Source organism: Anabas testudineus, chromosome 13 (genome assembly GCF_900324465.2).
Source record: "Anabas testudineus chromosome 13, fAnaTes1.2, whole genome shotgun sequence".
Classification (NCBI taxonomy): Eukaryota; Metazoa; Chordata; class Actinopteri; order Anabantiformes; family Anabantidae; genus Anabas; species Anabas testudineus.
The window spans coordinates 19,255,497-19,276,882 of record NC_046622.1 but is presented as its reverse complement, the minus strand read 5'-3'; the positions used below and the strand labels follow the sequence as shown (position 1 = coordinate 19,276,882).

General features: G+C 42.9%; 1 protein-coding gene across 5 annotated transcripts in view; it reads left to right on the top strand.

Moving 5' to 3' along the window:
- The window catches only part of schip1 (schwannomin interacting protein 1), a 171,401-nt gene extending 150,015 nt beyond the window's left edge, over positions 1 to 21,386 (top strand). For 4 of the 5 annotated variants that reach the window (XM_026379151.1, XM_026379167.1, XM_026379159.1 and 1 more), the window contains 6 exons: positions 10,497 to 10,615; positions 12,201 to 12,318; positions 12,973 to 13,170; positions 18,341 to 18,464; positions 19,051 to 19,144; positions 20,493 to 21,386. In XM_026379151.1, the coding sequence (XP_026234936.1) occupies positions 10,497 to 10,615; positions 12,201 to 12,318; positions 12,973 to 13,170; positions 18,341 to 18,464; positions 19,051 to 19,144; positions 20,493 to 20,544 (705 nt within the window). In that variant the 3' untranslated portion in view covers positions 20,545 to 21,386. Of the gene's footprint in view, positions 1 to 5,129; positions 5,380 to 10,496; positions 10,616 to 12,200; positions 12,319 to 12,972; positions 13,171 to 18,340; positions 18,465 to 19,050; positions 19,145 to 20,492 lie in introns of those variants that run through there. The other variant, XM_026379175.1, reaches the window with a different exon arrangement.

Sequence of the window (21,386 nt, the reverse complement as noted above, 5' to 3'; positions counted from 1 at the left end):
AAGCAAGTGTAAAAGCAATGGGAGTAGTGCTCAAAAAGCTGAAGAGGAAGCGATGAGAAAGAATCACGAGGGTCGCAGAGGGATGGATGGGCCTCACGGGTCTACTTTGAATGATTTTTCAGTGTGCAACTTGAAACGGGAGGCTTGAGAAATGCGAATCCTGTCCTCCAATCAGAACCTCTTCTTTTAGTTTTTAAAGGAGCAGCTTTTTTTGGTGTCTGCACTGAACTGTGACAGTAATCTAGCATTCATCAGGTTGATCAGCGGAAGACCACGGCTCAGTTTCAGGACGCGTTGTTGTGTCATATCTTTTCCTTGCACATTCTCTTGTTTGACATCGTGTTCGGGAAATCTTGTCAGCTCTTGTCTGGTATTTCACCTGTTGAAAAGGTCTTCATCATCAAATTCATTCGAACATAACATTTGCTTTAATCGTGGTTCTGCAAATTTGCATTCGCATGTCAGCAGGCTTGATTTGCGCTTGTGTGGATGAGCGATCAGTTGCGTAACAGGATAAGGATTTCCTGCCATGTTCTGTAGTAGATAAAAGCTAGATGGAGTGACAGAGATGGCAGCAAGGAAGGAAAGAGCAGCAGATAACCAGAGAAGTGACGCTAAAGGGATGGTGGAGACAGCGGATGAAAGGTAGAGATTATCAGTAGTAGGAGACATATTGACAACACGGGCTGAGGAAAGCGAAGGGTGTTATGGGTAAAAGAGAGGGATGAGAGCGGTGCACATCCGTCTGAAGCAGTTGAGATGACATGTGACGAGAATTCAACACTTAATTAAATCAATCTAGATGAAAATAATATAGGCCAAATGGGAAAAAAAGTTTCTGAACGATAGAATTTATATCAGGAGATGTACCAGAAAAGAGAGCTGGAGTGAATAAGAGAAAGAATGAGAGCACTAAGCAGAACAGAGAGTTCAGGCTCTGATAACAGCAACTCTCTAGAGGCCCCTCAATTAGACTGGTAACCTGGCAACCAGCAGGCAGACAGCGCCCCTCACACACACACACACGTAACACATGCACACACACACACCGAGGGATGGAAAGAAGCAAAGGGCAATGGGGGGAAGAACAGAGAAGAGGGAACGAGTAAGGTGGTTTATTGAGGGAATAAAACGGACGGGGATTAAACAGATAAAGTGGAAAAAAGGGTGTTGGTCCTTGTTTACTTCTTAGGACAGGCCATGTCCTGGAGCCTGCATCTCTGTTTTGATTGTTGCCATTATTTCTTTCTTTTAATTAGGGTGTGGTCGTTTTGTCTTTGGTTGATGATGGTTTAAGGCAAAGGAGGAAAGAAAAGCCAAAAGAAGCTGCAGGGAAGAAAAGGAAACATTCAAAAGCCGGTTTGTCTTGCCTGGTTGTTTACCCCATAACATCCGAGGCAAGCTCCCACTTAATGTCAGAAGCCATTAGCCAATTAAGTCACAGGCTGACCCCCGTCGAGCCAACAAAGAAATGATTTGACCCATAGCCATCCAAAACCATCAACCAATTTAAGCAATGTCAATTTAGCTATTTTGGCCAAATAGAGGAAAAGATTTTTAAGAATAACCAATCGTGTGCTGCAGCCATCTCCTTCATCCTGATGCTGTACTTCATTCCATTAAGTGCCTAAGTGAGCTAAAAGCACGCTGTTGTTCCGTGGGCTCACTAGAGGCTGAGGTCTTAATATGTCATCCTGTTTTCAGATACCCATGTAAGTCTATAAATCTCGCTGTGCCATATTGCCGTCAGCAGCAGAAGAACCAGCCGGGTGGAGAAGGGTAGAGGCAGGATTTATCAGCCTGACCACCATCACCGTGTCATCTCAGGCCGTAGGAATGCTATCAGCACGACAGGGTCTTAGGAAGTTAGAAACTTGAATCCGGAGCCTCCTCATTTGTAAGGATGTGCATACTAACATTATTAACATAAACTTGTCTACAAGCTTAAGAGCTGAGAAGGAGAGCTCCAGTGTCACTGTAACAGTATACAAGGTGTGGCCTGATGAATTATTAATGAGGAGGAGCAGTACAGTAGATACGACTGATGGTTTGTGACATATGGCACTGTACCTAGAGCACTTCCACTTTGGACAGAGCCAAGCTAGTTGTGTTCTACTCTACAGTAGTCATTATGCTTAGTGAAGCTAAACGTGTCCCAGCTCCAGCTCATTATTATTGTTATATCCTTAATACAAATGAAATGTGCACTTTTCCCAAACAAACAAACTGTTTCTTAAACCATTTCATCTAATGTTATCCAGACAAACGGACACTGTAATTCTGACTTTTTTCACCACAGTAATCTACTATGTTACTTGTGATCGTTTGGCTCCTCCGCATCACACTTTGAATGTGCGGCAAACCTCTTTTTCGTCGACTGGGCTTTGTCCTAATGTAATACAATTTGTCAAAACTTCAGCTCTCTCGAACAGTGGCCTGTGTGTGAGTTAGCGGGCTTCCTGATGGGCCGCCCCATGCTCCTTTCGCTGCCCAATTTGTTTGGGACACAGAGCATTGCCATGGAGAAATACTCACTACGTTGCTATGGCAGCAGCCCCCGTTCTTTTCCTCCTCTTACCAAAGTAAGATCACATCTGACTCTCGGGTGTGCCTCCAATATGTGCCGGCAAATGTGACAATATCACACAAGCGTACACATGGACGTTGAGGAACAGTGTGCCCGTTCTAAACAAACACGAGGAAAAAGAGCGAGTACACATACACACAGATCAGACACACACACACACACACACACACACACACACACACAGCGCCACCGGCCTTGGATCCCAGGCTTACAGGAGGTGCCAGGAACCCTCTCTCCCACAGTCACCCTCTGTTCAGTTGGAACAATAAGCCATTCTGTGTGTGTGTGTGTGTGTGTGTCGCTCGCTCAGCTGATCCAACAGTCAGGCCATCATCTACACTAGAGGATTTAACCTGCATTTGTGTGTGTGTGTGTGTCTCAAATATGCAGCTGACTACATCAGCAGTAGTCTTCTTCTCTCTGTATATATGTATACGTCACCCAGGTAACCTCCTAACCCCCTCTCCCTCTCGAATCATCAGTGACTTCACTTTAACTATGAAGTCAGCCTCAGTAATGAAGCGGAGAACCAACAGGGATGACTCTGCCCCACCCTACGCCCCACTGAACAGGAGGCTCTCGCCCACAACAAGCTCCAGTTTTATTGGCACATGTGTGTGTTTGTGTGTTTCCTGTACTGTTCCCCGGCAGCAGCAGTCCAGTGTGAGTGAATTCAGGAGACAGCCGGACAATTCACTGTATTCTACCCATAATCCTCAGGGATCAACACTGAATCAAATGCACTTCCTATTTTTCTCATTTAACCCCAGTGTGTGTGTGTGTGTTTGTGTGCGTGTGTGTTTGTATGTGTGTGTGTGCTCTTTGATGTTATCATGCAAATGCATTATTCCCCACCTACCTTCATCTCTGACTCCTTTTTCTTGTTTTACTCTCGTCTACTCTCTCCCTCTCCCTCTCTCTCTGTCTCTCTGTCTCTCTCAGCAGCGTATGAGGATGATTGTGACTCATCTTCATCGGTTTCACTTGGTGTTCTCTTCCCTCTCATCTTTCTCCTCTCATTCGTCGTGTACCCTTTTGTCCTTGGCTGGCTATTTTATTCCTTATCTGATATCCTTGCCTTTAGATCCCTGACAGTATGATTCATCCTCTGAATCTGTCTGCAGGTGGAGGTTTGATGGTTCAAAAACTAGCACCTAACTTTTTTTATTCCAACCTGCTATAGTATTTGACTTTAGTACCAACGTCAAAACAGTACTGAACAGTTATGTTTATTAATCTAAAACCTTCTATAGCCAACAGGATGTGCTGCTTTTGTATATCTTATGATATTTTAAATTAATATTTATCCTGGATTTGGAAATACTATGACATGTGGCATTTTTCAGACATTTCGTACACAATTAAGCCATTGACACACTAACTCCATCCCACCACACCATGGAAGCAGTGTAATTCAGTGTTTTTGTGCATTTGAATTATGAGTTTCTATTGGCGTGAACAGGCGAATAGCTTTCCAGTTCCTTGTCATGCTTATTGTTTTTTTTCCGTGTAACCAGTTGTTGTTGTTGTTGTGTGTGTGTGTATGTGTGTGTGTGTGTGTGTGTGTGTGTGTGTGTGTGTGTGTGTGTGTGTGTGTGTGTGTGTGTGAAGTCATGTTCTCCTGCAGTGTGATTCTGCAGCCATATGCGGATATAATTTTCTGTCTGGGCGGCTATGACAAATATATGACTCACCGGTCGATAGTGTCTCACAAAGATGAGATCATTACACACCATGGAGAGCTCAGATTGAAAATGTAAGTCACTGACATAAGAAACAATGTGTGTATGTAAGTGTGTGTGTGTGTGTGTGTGTGTGTGTGTGTGTGTGTGTGTGTGTGTGTGTGTGTGTGTGTGTGTGTGTGTGTGTTTGTGTCAGACTAATGGTCCATTGTGCTCTGTCAGAGTTTATTTAGCTGGCTGGAGCTGCAGGGCTGTTGCCTTTGGAGTCCAGACCAGGCATTATTTTTACAGGAAGGCAGCACACTGCCTCCTCTGTTACATAAACACAGATTTTCACATTCATTTTGCCTTTAATATGTAGACTAATCTACATTTTTAAGTTAATCTCTCTTTTACAAACACACACAATCGCATGCTTTTGTTTAGGAAGCTTAAAATGAAATATTCAGAAATGGGTTTTTGGTGTAACAGAGGTAGAATAAATAGAGACATTGTGTCCATGGTGGCTACAGACAGACCAGAAGTCATCTAAATCCACACATGCACACGGAACTGTTACACTGCCATAAACTGCGGCCATCCCGCCGCTGAGGTGTCTCTTTCCAAACGGGTGGTGAGCAGCTGCTATCCTCACATCAGGGCGTGAAAACAGGGAGGAAAAAAAACACCAGTGTGAGTTTCTCCCTCTTCTCTTGAGCTCTTTGTGGTCGTGAGAGGCCACCATAACCAGAGGGTGGAAGGTAGGGAGGGTCTAGAGGGGTCTTACCTCCGAGCACTGTGCTTTCACAGTCCTGTGGGAGAGGCAGGAAGCCTATAGAGGGAGCGGAGTGGAGTATCCAAACACCGCAGAGAAGTGAAAGAGACTGTGTCACAGCATGTTAGAAAAAGACGAGCCGCCAGTGGAGTAGATTTTTTCTCTGTTATTGTGTCAGACCATGGCAGGAGAAGACTGGCCGAGAATATGATGCGTGTTGACCGCTGGACCTCGGTAGTGGGTCGAGACTAACCTACTCACCGGGGAATAGAAAGGATAGTATGGATGGATGTGGTGGAGTGGATAATGTCATCAGGGAAGTGGCCGGCCTCTACCTCAGTGATGACTACAAAGAGGTAAAGGACCATGTCTTGTTTGTATGTGTCTTATTCCGTGTTTCTAAATTAATTTTTAATAAGTGAAATTCATTCTTGCTGCTTCATTCTCGTCTTGTTCAGTTAAAGGAATAGTTACACTTCTTCTCTTTCTTACCAAGAGTTAGATGAAGATAAAGCTTTTTAAAGTGTTCTCTGTCCCTCTATCCCTGGCTCTCTGAGAAGATGACACTTTCCTTTTTTTTTTCTACCAGCATCTCTAAACTTCACTCACGAACATGTGATATCTTGTGTGTTTGAGCCATCCAGAAGTGCGAAAATGTCAGCTTGCAGTGGGATATGTGCTGGACTTTTTCCATGGCCAGAAGCAGCAATCTCACAGAGACTACAAGCCTCCAGGAAGTGACTGCACCAAGCCAAGAAACAGTCCAGCACATTACACACCTTAACACGTATCACTGTTACACTTATTACTTCAAGCAGAACAACATATTACATGGTAATTAACGAGCTTTGGGCAGATTTAGTTTCATTTGGAAGTAGCTGATTGGCTGTGGAAGTTAAACTAAGCTTCGTACGACATAGATATGTCTCCTCTAACACTCAGAAACAAACAAAATAAGCATATTGCTCCATATTTCCTCCTTTTATGTATTCTGCGACACACGCCAAGACCTAGGCTGATGTAATGCTTAAAGTTTGGGTATTAAACCGCTGAGATATTTGGGGCAAAGCTATGACATAATGGTGCGTGTAAGTAGGCCTTTTATCCTTTTTTATCATTCTTTAGGAGAAAAAACACAATCTTTTTCCCACAAATCCATAGTGTGGCCTTTTCGCAGACGAAAGCTCAAATGTCACTTGGAGACCTATTGTCCTGCCTAAACCCACTTCATGCTCCGCATCTCTCCGCGCTCCCTTTGTCATAACCCCCCCCCCCCAAACACACACACACACACACCGCCCTTTTTTCCCTTTATCCCACTATAACCCTCCCCCACTTCTTTTACCACCGCTCATACACACTCATGTACAGCTTTCCTCCACTTGCAGAGTCATTCTCTTCCGAGTGACAGGAACAGCCTTGCACTGACCTGATACTGAAGCATATGAAGGGTCAGAGGTCAGGTCTCTTATCTGGGATGGAATGTTGCACTGCCTGGGTTTCAGACAGCACAAGACGATACACATACATTTTTATCCACCAAAGACAGAGGGATAATCTTGTGGACTCTCCTGTCTGTCAGCATAGCATAGATACAGCCTTGGAAACAGTGGAAAACAACCAGCCTGTCTCTGTCATAAGGTAACGGAAGTTAACAAAGCAAGCGCGAGCATCTGTGTGAAATGTGAAGATAAATAGCACAGTCAAAACACTCACATATGAGAAACGGTGACCTTGTATCTGTTTGCAGAGCTTTGAGCTCAGCAGCAGTTCACTGTCAGGCCTGGAAAACACATCAGAGAGAAGCAGTCCCGCACAGAGAGACAGAGAAGCACAGAGATACACATACAATCAGTACAACCTCTGTGAAAACTTCTCTCACCGGCAGCTTTTCCAAACACACTTAGTCATTTACAGGTGCGCTGTAATATCGTGCCTTCACTCTATAAGCGCTGTACCTATAAATACATGTAGCCTGAGCTCACATGTCTGGTATTTTTGGTGTGAACAGTGGGTTCTTGTCTCTAGAGTGAGGTCTCATTCAGTGAAAAGCCTCCATTGTGCAAAATGAGTGAGAGAGCACTTAGTAAGGAATGGAGGGAAAGAGGAAAGGGAGGAAGAAATATTAATAATTCTTTTAAAGTATTTTCCTTTTAGTATACTTTTTGTAATTTACTAATACATTAGGAAGGCTAGAAATCAGAGAAATGCTCAGAATCTGTAGCCACGCTGAGAAATGCACACTCGAATTCCCTTTTCACATTTATGCACGTTAGGTCTTCACCGCGAAACCATTTCTGACCCACAAGAGCCTGCAATTTGAGGGAGGGAGAAGGAGGATGCGCTTTGTTAGCACAGATAATTAAATTCATCTCCTTCCTCTAATATAGATTTTCAGGGAAGATTTGAGGGCTCAAAACAAGCGCCCTGTCGTCCTTTGCCAGCACTAAATGACCCTCTGGGCCTGGGGATAAATGGTTGTAGTGCAGAGTGAAGGAGAAAATGTCTTTGTCAATGAGCGTTTTTCAACAGAGGAAATTGCTTAGTGAATTTGAGGGAAAACACAAATTAGCCCAATTGCATTCCTCCCAATCTAATTTGAACAGTGAGGCTCTGGTGCTCAAGGCCAGGAAATGAAGGAGGTGGTTAGGACTGTCACTCATTCTCTCTCTCTCTCTCTCTCTCCTATTCACACGTGCAGCCTGAAATGTTAATATTAATCTTATTGTAATCTTATGCATCACAATTTTGAGTGAGTGGGCCAATCAAAAGTGTGTTTTCAGCCTATGACAGGTAAACATTGCACCTGGAAGAATAATAAATAATCAAAACATGAAAGAATTCACTGTTTGTTCATTTAGAGATTGATATCATAGCACATAAAATTTAAACACTATGATACAGAAGGTGAACAACGGGATGGTAAATGAAGTCTGTAGGAGTGGCAGGAGAGGCGGTTCTGTATTTACTACCCATTCTGCACCTCCACCTCTCAGTGGTATATTCCACACCTTTTCTAAATGGTTTTGCGTTACTGTTCTACCACACACAGCCCACCCACAGGCACAAACACGCCGTATGACATGCAGATGATGTTTGTTTTAAGACAGGGCGTTGTGTTGTCAGACAGCAGACCCGTGGTAGTTTGTAGTAGTAGGCGAAAGAAATTCTCAACCTAACTCAACATTCAAAGTTGTCACCTTGGAAAGATAAACTGCTGATTTTGCCATTTTCTACAGTAAATAATTAGTCAGTTAGTCAAGGACATAATGCGTCATATATACAAACAGCTCTCAACTCTGATCACTGGACATAAAGCTGTCTCCAGGTTAAACTATCTGGGATTTATCCACTGTGAGAGAGAATAGAGTTAAACCACTGTTCATCACAAACCTCTAGCAGTGTGTGTGTGTGTGTGTGTGTGTGTGTGTGTGTGTGTGTGTGTGTGTGGGCTTGTATATGCAAACGGTTTCCAAACTGAGCTGTAAGGTTTATGGTGACGCTGATGCTGTTTGATTACTCAGCATTCTAATGCGAAGCCCTGCTGAATGTCTCACACTTCCTTCCCACCTGCACCTCGGCACAACCCCTGTTGTTGTTTTTTCTCAGCCCTCACTGCGTGAAGGGAGCAGACAGCTAACAATTCTCAGGGAACCTGCTGCTTCTGGTCTTTGTATCTGCTTGGGGCAGCTGTTCAGTGGTGTAACTTGACTGACAGCGTGTCAGCTGGCTTGTAGCCGTGCTTGTGTGAGTGATGCATTTGTACAGAAATGTGTTTGACCTGCACAGGCTACTGTTGCACCTTTGAAGCAGTGACTTGAAACTCTCAAGTGTATTCAGTTCGACTCCTCCGGCTACCTATCAAACACACACACACACACACACACACACACAAAGGAGCATTGCTAGGTCCGTTCCTCTAGGTGCCAGTGTGTGTGCTGGCAGGGCCAAGTGCGTCTTGTGGACTCTTGTGTGGAGTGGGATTATGTTAATTTGTCCTTGGTGGAGGCACCCTCAACAACGCTTGCACATAATTGTCAGGAGAGAGACAGACAGAGAGAGAGAGAGAGAGGAGAGGAGCGAGCGAAGGAGTTGAGAAAATGAGTGGGAGCGAGGTGAAGGTGTGATGAGCGATTTGGAGATGGAAAGAACAGAACGAACCGCAGAGAGACAGGTTGATGTGAAGAATCACAGAGGCCCGAGGCTGACGCAGAGAAGTGGAGATGGAGGGAGATGAAGGGGAATTGAGGATAATGGGGGAAGAGAGCCCAGGACGAATGACTGACGAGGCTGAATCAGCTGGGTAGAGAGCGCGTGGGAACGCGAGGAACAGAGATGAATAAGAGCAGTAGAAGAGTAAAAATGGCAATAAGACAGATCTGATAATCTAAACTCCAGGCCAGGGCCACGTTCTTACCTGATCAATCCACAGGATTCTCTCCACTGTTTTGACATGTCTGATGACTTGTTAGTGTTGTCCATCTCTTCCTCACATCCCATTGGACAGCATCAATATGTAATGCTTTGCTAAACAAGGTAATCCAAATACATTTCTCTAGTCTCTCTCCAGTCCTTCCATCCTTCATATTTAGTAAGTGTGTAACAGACCGAACTCCTTCCTGAGTCCAGTCTATACAAATCTGGGCTCTAATGCATTTGTGTGCCTCAGTAGCATGTGCACAAAGTGCTACAGAGAATTGAACTCTTCCTATTTTATCAGAAGCAGCCTCAGTTACTTATTAGTTGTTTGCAGTGCAAACAGTTGGATGTGTTTACCTGCTATCAGCGCCGACAAGAAATCCTGCGGGGATTTGGTGTGCGTGAAAGCGTGCGTGTAGTGCTGCCGATGCTGGAGCTGCGCTGAGTTAGGAATTCAGAATTGGGATGAGGCCAAGTAGAGCAACTCTGGGATTGTGTAGTGTAGCGAAATGTAGATTGATGCATGTATGAAACGCCTGTTACAGTTCTTCCTCTGTAGTTTACCATATGTAAACTTGTAAGAGAACACTTGCTTTGTATGTGTGTGTGTGGGTTGGAGTACTCACTGGTATTTGAGACAACAGCACCACCTCCTGGTGAATTCTGGTAGCGTCAGCATAATGAGCCCCACTTCAAAAGTTCACACTTTTCTTTTTTTTTTTTTTTTTTTCGTTCCTTCAGCTGACTCCACACTTTGCATGAGCCTGTTGAGATGGCACTGAACTTCTTACTGCAAATTAAGAAGAAGTATATTTACACCCATTGTTTGCACTGTCACAAAGTGCTCCTGGCAACAGCAGGTCTATTTGTGCATACAGCTAGTCGCGAGGAAACGGTTTTAGGGGGATGTAGCGTCGAGAAACTATGTATAAGCGCCTGGGCTTAAGGTGCGGCGACAACAAGCATCCACCTAGTTGCCAAGATCCCAACTTCACTGTCAAACTACAAGGTCAAGAAGATCAGAAAATCTCATCTCATTAATCTCTTGTTGCAGGCCCAAAAGAATGAGAGGGAGTCTATCAGGCAGAAGTTGGCCCTGGGCAGTTTCTTTGATGATGGGCCAGGCATCTACACCAGCTGCAGCAAGAGCGGCAAACCCAGCCTGTCCTCACGGTAAGTTGTAAAATAGCTGCTATAATTCTTCTTTCTTGACTAGCAACCATGTGACCAGCACTTTTCATGGTCTTCATGAAATTTCCCTGAAGAAGGATGTGCTGAAAGGGCACCCTACTCAGAGATCACACTGAATACACTTGTAGACTAGTTTTGTAATGAGAACATGCATTTTGTCTGTATACATATAAACAATAATAACATTAACTGGTTGAACAACAGGGTAGCGGGTGTAAATCGAAAAGTCCAGATTTCCTGACATGGCTACCTGTGAAGAAAGGAAAGACACAGAAGAAGAGAGGTTGACAGGAAGCACAGAGGATTTGTGCGGTGTGAATAAATGATCGTAATCAGCACTCACTCGTAACTTCCCTAAAGACACTGTACATTTGCACTCTGCCTCCTACACACTAACTTACTGGAAATAAATGCTCTAGAAATACAGTTTGTAACCCTGTGATTTGAATCATGAACATTTCTCAATAGTGCTGCAAAACAACGGTGACTGACTATGATTCTTCATGGATGACTATAGTGCCCATAGTCAGATGACAGAATTGTGTCGACACGCTCGACTGAGATGGGAGTAAATACAATGTAACAGGGCCAGATTAGACAGGTTTATAAAGTGGATGGTATTGTCGATATCTGAGTTTTGAATCCGGATGAGTTATTATAGTGATCTCATACATTTGCCTTTTAAAGATTAAAAACCAAGCCCTGGATGGAGGTGGACATTTAACATCTTGTCAGTGCTCTCCTGTAGATAAATTATGTCTGTTTCCACTCTACTTACTCCACAAACATGTCTTTGACATTCCTGCTTTGCATTTCTCTTGCTACTTAGGAGCGGACATGTTCACCAATTTTAATTAGATGTATTACGTTTATATTGTCTTCTGTATCAATCCGGCTCTACCATCTGTCACTTATTCGCACTTCAGTGGCTCCTACAGTGGATTCAGTTGGAGTTACAGGCTGCTTTCTGATACTGCCTCTCCTAAAATAAAAAAATTAAAAAAATCGACCACTCAGGTCCTATTTTAATTGGGACTGATTGGATCTATGCTGTGTGATCAATCAGCTCTGTTTGTAATTACTGCACTGAATAAGCAGGTTATTGATTCACTGTGGGCTGGATCTACGCATAGTGACATTCTGTTCCTGCATGACTCAAAATCACCCCCTACCAGTTCGCAGGCAGATTGGATCAGACCTACCAGACCTTTCTGGATCGATACTGAAGACAAGAGGAGAGATGATTAAAAACACAGCCCCTCCTTTGATTTCATCCTCAGTGAGCACTTTGCTCTGGCCTTAAAGGCAGCTTGTGTTGGCTGAGAGTTTGTTTGTGTTTTTTTGTTTTTTTTAACTTACTTCTTCCGTTAACACGTTTTAGTACAACGTGAATATTCACAGCGCTCTAACTCCGCTTTGTTGAACTCGTCAAAGGTCAGATGTATTATTAGCAGTGCTGTTGACTGTCTGTTTTGACCCCGTTCTGAATCGGTTGACATTTATGCTAATATTAACTTGGCTCCCTCAGTTTCAATCTACCTCTGTCTATATCTGTCTCTCCCTGCAGGCTGCAGAGTGGGATGAACCTACAAATCTGTTTTGTCAACGACAGTGGCAGTGACAAGGACAGTGATGCAGATGACAGCAAGACAGAGACCAGTCTGGACACGCCTTTGTCTCCCATGGTATGCACTGATACCATGTATGCACTTTGAAACTCACACAGAGTTATTATAGTATTTCTCCAGAGATTCTCAAGAATGAAAAACACAGAAAGCGTGTTGCTGATACATACTGGAGTGATAGTGTGAAAGTGATTGTGTGTAAAAACAAGACTGAGACAGAACAAGAGTGAAAGCAGTGAAAAGGCGAAAGTATTCATTATGAATCGGAGAGATCGCTGGTGGTTTGGGTGCTTCGTGAACATTTTCTGGCCTGTTAACTAATGCGCGGGCAGCAAATGAGAGGTGAATTGGAATACGCTCGCCGTGGCCATGGATGACTGGCCACATTAACCTCCTGTCAGCCTTGGACACGTTTACCAGTAAGAGAAGAAGAAAGAGAGAATTATCATCTTTTTACATGTTCATTCTCGTTCTCCTCACGTCCCACTTGATGTACAATGATGGTCGTGTCAAAGTGTGAAATCCACAGAATGCCAGTAATCCACAAACATTAATCCTCTGACCTGGTCTCTCCTCTTTCTCTCCTCTCTTTTACTCCTACTCCACATTTTTCTCCCTCATTTCCTATCATGTTTACCCTCTTATTTATTTCTTATCCCACCTTTCCTGTACTTGTTATTTCTACCTCCTGCTCCTACCAACTCCTCCATGCAGTCCAAGCAAAGCTCGTCCTACTCGGACAGGGACACCACAGAGGACGACTCGGAGTCTCTAGAGGACATGGACTTCCTGAGTCGGCAGAAGAAGCTTCAGGCAGAAGCGAGGCTAGCCCTGGCAATGGCCAAGCCCATGGCCAAGATGCAGGTGGAGGTAGAGAAACAGAATCGCAAGAAGTCCCCAGTGGCCGATCTGGTCAGTATCAGAATTGTGGTGCTACGTTTAAATGACTAAATGTAGCATGACTAAACATAAACTGGTTTTCTACATGTACGTCACACCCATATTTTTGACAGTTCAGTGTGTAGTAAGGTTGGCATGCAAAAACTGACACACCACAACCAAGAGATCCATCCATATTTAAAATGTAGAAGAGGGGAAGGGTATTTACAGTTTTGAGCTTCCAAAGTGATTTCAAAGCACCTCACTGTTTTTACATTGACAATGGTTCACTAGAAAGAGGTGGCTTGTAGTGAGACGGTTATCACCAGACTAGTTCCCTTCAGGTTTACAGCTTTAACAGCCTGCTGCATGCTGCCTGCCCAGCACCCAACAGCAGACAAAGTTGCTGATAGTGAAATGATAAAATCTGCCAGCTGAAAAAAACACAACCTGGTCACCTCGCTATATGAATTAACATAGACTATATATAATACCATAAGACTGTATGTAATATATCATTAATGATATGTTGCTGTTATTGCAGGATAAAGTTGATTACTCAGTAGAGTTAGTGTGATCGGATGATTTCACAGGCTGTCAGCATACACCTCATGCTCAGACTCAAGTAAACAACTTCACTTCCTTAGCAGGTTTTAGACCACACAAGCTCTACAGTGGCTCTGCTGATGACAAAAGCTGTTTTACTCTTCACAGTGTTTGTGTTGTGCTGTGACATTAGCCACCTAGTTGATGCACTTGAGTAATCCAGCACCTTTGGGACTTTGTGTTTTCTAACACCTCTGTCTGTTTCTACGACTTCCTATAAATGACAAGGTCATTAAATTTATCATAACAATACTCACAATGTAACATTTTGTCATTTGCTTTTTGAACACAATGTCAGTAAATGCCACGTAACACCGTCATGAAAGGACGTACGCCTGTCCAGATTTCAGTTCAGTCAAAATACATGAGAATTAATGGGTGGGTTGAGTTACAGTGTCACTAATGGAGAAGTTAATATGGTATATATTGTGATGTGTCACAGGAAGCCTCCCCACTCCCCCGCCTCTGTTCACTCTCTTCCTCTGCCCCCATATACTATAAAAAAGGAAGGTGATGACGTTCCTGCTCATCATTAATTCATCAATTTTTCTCTGCCTCACTGTGTCCTCGTAAGCGCACACGCCGACACGCTCATGCCGATGCTGTCAAACTCACACACACACCATATTTCCACCCAGATTTGCAGGCAGAAGCCACTTTACTTATTCAGAGAAGAGAAGGGCAGCTTGGCCGGGCCCATCTATAATTCATACGCCGGAAAGCATTGACTTCTGTGTGCAGGGATGTAGCAGCGCTCAGCAGTCAGAAGACATCACTGTCACATCTGGACTGAACACACAGTGAATATTACGATATATTAACACTTCAGCTACCTGCAATGACCAAAACAACAGAGATCTATTAAACTGTGGATAGTGTGTATGCTAGTCAGATATAAAACCTTTTAAACACATGTTTTAGTGCATTAAAACTTGCTAGTTTGCAAGTGAGAAGTCAAAATAGTTAGCCCTGGAGTGTTTGAATACTCTGTTAAGCATTTGAAATAATTAGGTAAAACAAATGAAATGATTTGCCTTTATCAGGGAAACAGGTAGGAAGGTGCTAGGTGTGTCATCTGGAAAGAGGAAAGAAGGTAAAGACACTTGGTGGTGGAATGAGGAAGTACAGGAATGCATCCAGAGGAAGAGGTTGGCTAGAAGGAAGTGGGATGTAGAAAGGACTGAGGAAAGTAGACAGCAGTACAAGGAAGCGCAGCGTAGAGTGAAGAGGGAGGTGGCAAAGGCCAAACAGAAAGCTTACGATGAGCTGTATGACAGGTTAGACACAAAGGAAGGAGAGAAGGACTTGTACAGGCTGGCCAGACGGAGAGATAGAGATGGGAAGGATGTGCAACAGGTAAGGGTGATTAAGGACAGAGATGGAAAGGTACTAACAACCCAGGAGAGTGTGCAGAAAAGATGGAAGGAGTATTTTGAGGAGCTGATGAATGAGGAAAATGACAGGGAAAGAAGGGAGGAAGATGTTGATGTTGTGGAGCAGGAAATAGAAGAGATTGGAAAGGATGAGGTTAGGAAGGCTTTGAAAAGGATGAAGAGTGGAAAGGCTGTTGATCCTGATGACATACCTGTGGAGGTGTGGAAGTGCTTAGGAGAGGCAGCAGTGGAGTTTCTAACCAGTTTGTTCAATAAGATTCTAGAGAGTGAGAAGATGCCTGAGGAATGGAGGAGAAGTGTTCTGGTTCCGATCTTTAAGAACAAGGGTGACACGCAGAACTGCAGCAACTATAGAGGAATAAAGTTGATGAGCCACACAATGAAGCTGTGGGAAAGAGTAGTGGAAGCCAGGCTTAGGAAGAAGGTGGAGATTTGTGAGCAGCAGTTTGTTTTCATGCCCCGTAAGAGCACCACTGATGCCATTTTTGCTTTGAGAATGTTGATGGAAAAGTACAGAGATGGTCAGAAGGAGCTGCATTGTGTCTTTGTGGATTTAGAGAAGGCGTATGACAGGGTGCCGAGGGAGGAGCTGTGGTACTGTATGAGGTCGTCTGGAGTGGCAGAGAAGTATGTCAGAGTAGTTCAGGACATGTATGAGAGAAGTATGACGGTGGTGAGATGTGCTGTAGGTCAGACAGAGGAGTTCAAGGTGGAGGTGGGACTACACCAAGGATCAGCTTTAAGTCCCTTCTTGTTTGCTATGTTGATGGACAGGCTGACAGATGAGGTCAGACAGGAATCTCCCTGGACAATGATGTTTGCGGATGACAATGCAATTTGCAGTGAGAGTATAGAGCAGGTAGAGGAACAGCTGGAGAGGTGGAGGTTTGCTCTGGAAAGAAGAGGCATGAAGGTCAGTCGTAGTAAGACAGAATACATGTGTCTGAACGAGAGGGATCCAGGTAGAAGCGTTAGGTTACAGGGGGCTGAGGTGAAGAAGGTACAGGAGTTTAAGTTCTTGGGGTCAACAGTTCAGTGTGATGGGGACTGTGGAAAAGAGGTGAAGAGGCGAGTGCAGGCAGGTTGGAGCGGGTGGAGGAAAGTGTCAGGAGTGTTGTGTGACAAAAGAGTGTCAGCAAGACTCAAAGGAAAGGTGTACAAGACAGTGGTGAGACCAGCTCTGCTCTATGGGTTAGAGACGGTAGCAGTGAGACAGAGACAAGAGGCTGAGATGGAGGTAGCAGAGATGAAGATGTTGAGGTTCTCCTTAGGAGTGACCAGGTTAGACAGAATAAGGAACGAGTACATCAGAGGGACAGCTCACGTTGCCTGTGTTAGCGACAAAGTCAGAGAGGCCAGACTGAGATGGTTCGGACATGTTCAGAGGAGGGATAGTGAGTATATTGGTAGAAGGATGTTGGAGATGGAGCTGCCAGGCAGGAGGGCAAGAGGACGACCAAGGAGGAGATATATGGATGTCTTAACAGAGGACATGAGGTTGGCTAGTGTTAGGGTAGAAGATGTTCATGATAGATTTAGGTGGAAAAGGATGATTCGCTGTGGCGACCCCTGATGGGAAAAGCCGAAAGAAGAAGAAGAAGAAATGAAATGATTTGCCTAAATTGTCAAATAAAAGACAAGAGGGTTAATAGCTAAAAATATAGGTTTTCCTCAATCTATATAAACAGAATTAGGATGAAATGCTTGAAAATCAGCTCAAGAAATTCAATGGGAGACATTTTGATTCTACTGTAAAACCTCAATTCTCTCTGAGTGTCATTCAGAGAAGAGCTTGTACTTCCTCGATATGATATCGACTCATTGCTGGAGGTTGGTTTGCAGATATTGAGCACTTGCAATTGCTACTTTTGTCAATCTACTACAAAAACTAACACTGTGGTCGGCATCATAGCGCGTTGAGTCACATCAAACGCCAATCGACAATCTTTCCCATCACTTAGTCATGTTGTGCTTCACATTTCTCTTTTATTCAAGTCCAGTCACTCAAAACTGAAACTGACACAGTCTAGTTGTATCTGTGACATGTGAAAGTGAAAGAGTGAGAACGTAGTGAGCAAACTCCGACGGTGGGGCAAGAGCGAGGCACGTGTCCTACCTTTTGTTTGTCAAGACTGAAGGTGAGAGAGGGAGGGAGAGCGAAAATGGGCGTTGGAGGGAAAGAGAAAGAATGCAGACAGGTTGGATACAAGTCCTCAGAGGGAAAGTCAGATAAACAAAAAGCACATCATCAGCGCACACAGTGCGATTTTGTTTATCGATTGATTTCATTTTATTGCATTTGCAATAAAACGGAGGTTGACTGACAACAACAGAGCAACTGGGAGTGGTACTGGGACACAAAGCACAGTGTAATTTCTCAGTTTTTATTGTGACTCCACCTGTGATTCGTCTGTGATTACAAAGAACTCATGTTTTACTAATATTCCTTTTAGCAAGACTTTGTGCTAAATGACAAAATACTAGTACAAGGAAAATCGTTAAATTATGGGGTCAAATCAACTACAATGTGGGGTAAAAGGCATCCAGAGGACAAAGCTGCTGTAAGCCTCACAGTCACTGAGCTGACGTGTCAACTGTGACAAAGTGGCAGTGCCAATTTGAAATCCCCAGACTTTACAGACTCCCCACACTAAGTGACCTTGACGGAGATAAGGTGACATTCCCTTGTTTCATCAGGGGCATTATCAGAAGAAGCCATAAGACCTAGAAGCAGTTGTTTTTCACAGAAAAACCAACAACCCACGTGTTCAGGCACCACTTGCAAATTTTTTTGATGGTAATCGATGTCATCGTGGATTTTCACTGTATCCGAGCAACTTCACGACCACAACAAGCCGTTATTTTCAATTGCACTCATGAGTCGCTGATTATTCTTTTCCAGTGAGTAAATAGTTACATGGTACAAAATGACAATAATAGAGGTGCCAGTTGACTGATTCATCTATGTCACTACAATCAATTCTCTCAGAACTCTCACTGCCAATATCACTGATTTTGAATCTTATTATTTATTTATTAATGTCCATTATTTCAACAGTAAATTATTCTTTTTTTTTTTAAATGAATTAAACAAATACCTGATGATCAGACGTACATATAAATACATATATACATATATATATCACTATGTGAACCTGTGCTTTTCTTCATGTGTCCTTGTCTCTCTGAATGTTTTTCGGCAGCTTCCGCACATGCCTCACATCAATGAGTGTCTAATGAAAAGAAACCTGAAGCCTACCGACTTGAGAGACATGACGCTGGGGCAGCTCCAGGTTATAGTCAATGACCTGCACTCACAGATTGAGAGTAAGTTGACCACACAGTAGAGTACTAAATATATACACACAAATACCAAGCCCCAGATCTCGGTTTTCCTTTGCAGAAATGAGCAACAGAGCAAATGGGGAAAAACATGCACATGCATACTGACCCCTACCCTTTTCAGTGGATGTGAAAGTACTTTTATATATGTTAGTCAGTTCAAAGAACTGCACAGTGGATGCTTCCCCTCAGCATTTACTGTTACTGCTCTGTACAGATCATTGATCCTGGTACTGTGTGATGAATAATCTCTCATCTTACATAAAGAAGCTCCAAAAATCCCCTTGAGTCCAATTTGATGAGCTAGTTTTTACTTACAAAACAGACTTTCCCCTCAAAATCTCTTTTGTTGGGGCTTTATATTTTCTGGCAATGCTGAAGGAACAATAGCTGAAACATGTGATTTGAAAACAACCATGGCCTCTGTGGTCTGACTGTCAATACTCATAATGCTTTCGATGCCTTTGTGTGGCTATTGTGCTGTTTAAATGTGGACAAATTCCTGCTCGGTCATACTGATACACACATAGTCTGACATAATTTGGTCTCCTCTCCTGTCTCTTCACTCCAGGCCTGAATGACGAGCTTGTACAGTTGCTGCTCATGCGAGATGAGCTACACATGGAGCAGGATGCCATGTTGGTTGAAATAGAGGACCTCACCAGGTGATGATTTACTGACTTTACTGTTTTACTCATCTGGTGTATTAGAGAAAAAAAGAACTCCTTGGTAAAAAGATGAATGTGGGAAATAGTCTTATTGTCAAGACATTAACTGAAAATAGACCAAAATCAATAATATGTCTGTCTCCTAACGTCTCAGTACTTTCCTTCCATGTCTGTGGGTCTCAGCCTCAGTCAGTCCCCTTAGCATCGGCACTGAGCTGTGAAGCTTTTTCTAAGCATCATAAACTCAACAAACATCATAAAAAGATCTAATCACCAGTAGGATTATTTTATCATCTCTCTATTGCTATGGTTTCCACTGGTTAAGCATTGCACTCATACAGAGCTGTCAATAGCTGGAAGATCTGGCACAAACCCAATGTTATCTGTTGACTATGTTACCCAAAACACCACATTCAGTCATATCATCAGCCTCCAGCAGAATTGAAGGGTAGCTCACTGCTTTCTAACCACAGCCTTTCCATTTACAAACTGAAGTTACCGACCCTAACCTTTGAGACATCCTCACTTGAGGCAATTTACCCACTCCTTCTAGAGTCACAATAGCCTTTATACTTCAATATATAATACTGAAGTAACTTTTTCCATGTATGAAGTGTTAGGTGTTACTCCACTGTCTGACAGTTGTAAACAGACTCTGATGTGTGAAATCAGCAAAGTTCCCCTTTAACAATTAGTCAAATAACAGAGATTGGCTCTAAATATAAAGTACAATCACTGTCTTTGTGCTAATAAAGCTGCCGTAGTACAACGATGTGGCTCGCTCATGTGTTTTCAATAGATTTGTTGGACACTAACAATGGGGTCACCACTTGTTTCACTGTAAAATATATCAACTCAAAAATCGGAGTGTAAACCTTTACCTCGTGTAAACTCTTTTAGTAGTTTGTTGAATTAATGTGAATTCACTGAACCAACAAATCTAATATCTATAATCAGCTGTGTCAAAAAGTTTTGTTGTGTAAATATTAGTCTTGTTTATGTGATTTAAATGTGTTAGCGTCTTCATTTACAATGGTAATTTCCATTTTCCTCTGAAACACTTAAATTAAGGAGCTCCCAGGAACTTTGTTGATTTTTGAAAGATTTGTTTTATTTCTTTGTTTTTTGTTTTGTTTTGTTTTTTTTATTAGTCATTCATTCAAATCTTTTAAGTTAATAAAGTTCAAGTCAGAACACTTGTTTACAAGTTCTCACAATAAAAATGTTCAGTTGAATTGTGTTGAAGATCTAAAATTTAGATATTTGTGTTCATGAAATATTCTTAAATCCAAAATGTCGCCAGATTTCTACTTGAAATGATCATATGTCCTTTTTTCTTTTCCAGGCATGCTCAGAGCCAGCAGAAACATTTGGCTGAGAGGACCCTATCCAAATAAGATGCCCGTCCTCTCTCCACCCTGCTCCCCTCTGCCAAGCTTAGTCCCTGCTCCAAACCAGACTTTTCCCCTCCGGCCATTAAACCTCTGCCCTGTGTCAATCCAAATCCTGCCCACTTGTCCCGAGTATTTTCCCCCCTTCCTGCTTCCCTGTCTCGCCCTGTCCACCTTCCTGTCCAAACCTCTGACTCCAGCAGTAACAGCAGCACAGAAGAAGGTCACCCTCTTTCATTTGCTTCTGTGGTTTTTCGCCCAACACCGAGAGCGGAGGAGCACTTTCTCCTTCTTCCTGGGAGAAAAGGAAACTGATTGTGTGTTGTCATGGATTCTGTCCCCAGCTTCCTGTGCAGTGATCGGCCTTGCTTTGCTATGGTTTCTTTTTAACTTTCTACATTCGCCACTAAATTATAACTGTTCAAACGCAAAAAGTGTGGGAAAAAAAAATTCAACAATAGTGAAAAATTTAGTAGAAAGTCAGTCTTGAGAAAAAAAAAAACAACACTGTATAAAAAAATGATGGAAAACTAACTTCTTCAGACCATTTTAAGTTGGACAGTAATTTTCAAGTATTTTGACCTGTTTTTATTCTGCACAAATGGTAGTTTTCAACTGAGAAATGTTTATTTGAAGGTGCTAAAAGAGTGTAAAGGAAACATGCCTGCCTTGTAGTGGAGTCGTAGCTTTTGGTAATACGTTCACTCTAATTGCTCTTCAACATCTTGTGAATGTTGATTTTCTGACACGAGTCATTTGAAATGAATAAGTGTGTTAATATTGTTTTCATCCTATTGTATTCAGAAACTTTATTTGAGGGAAGAAATGTTTATGTACAGATATGTAAA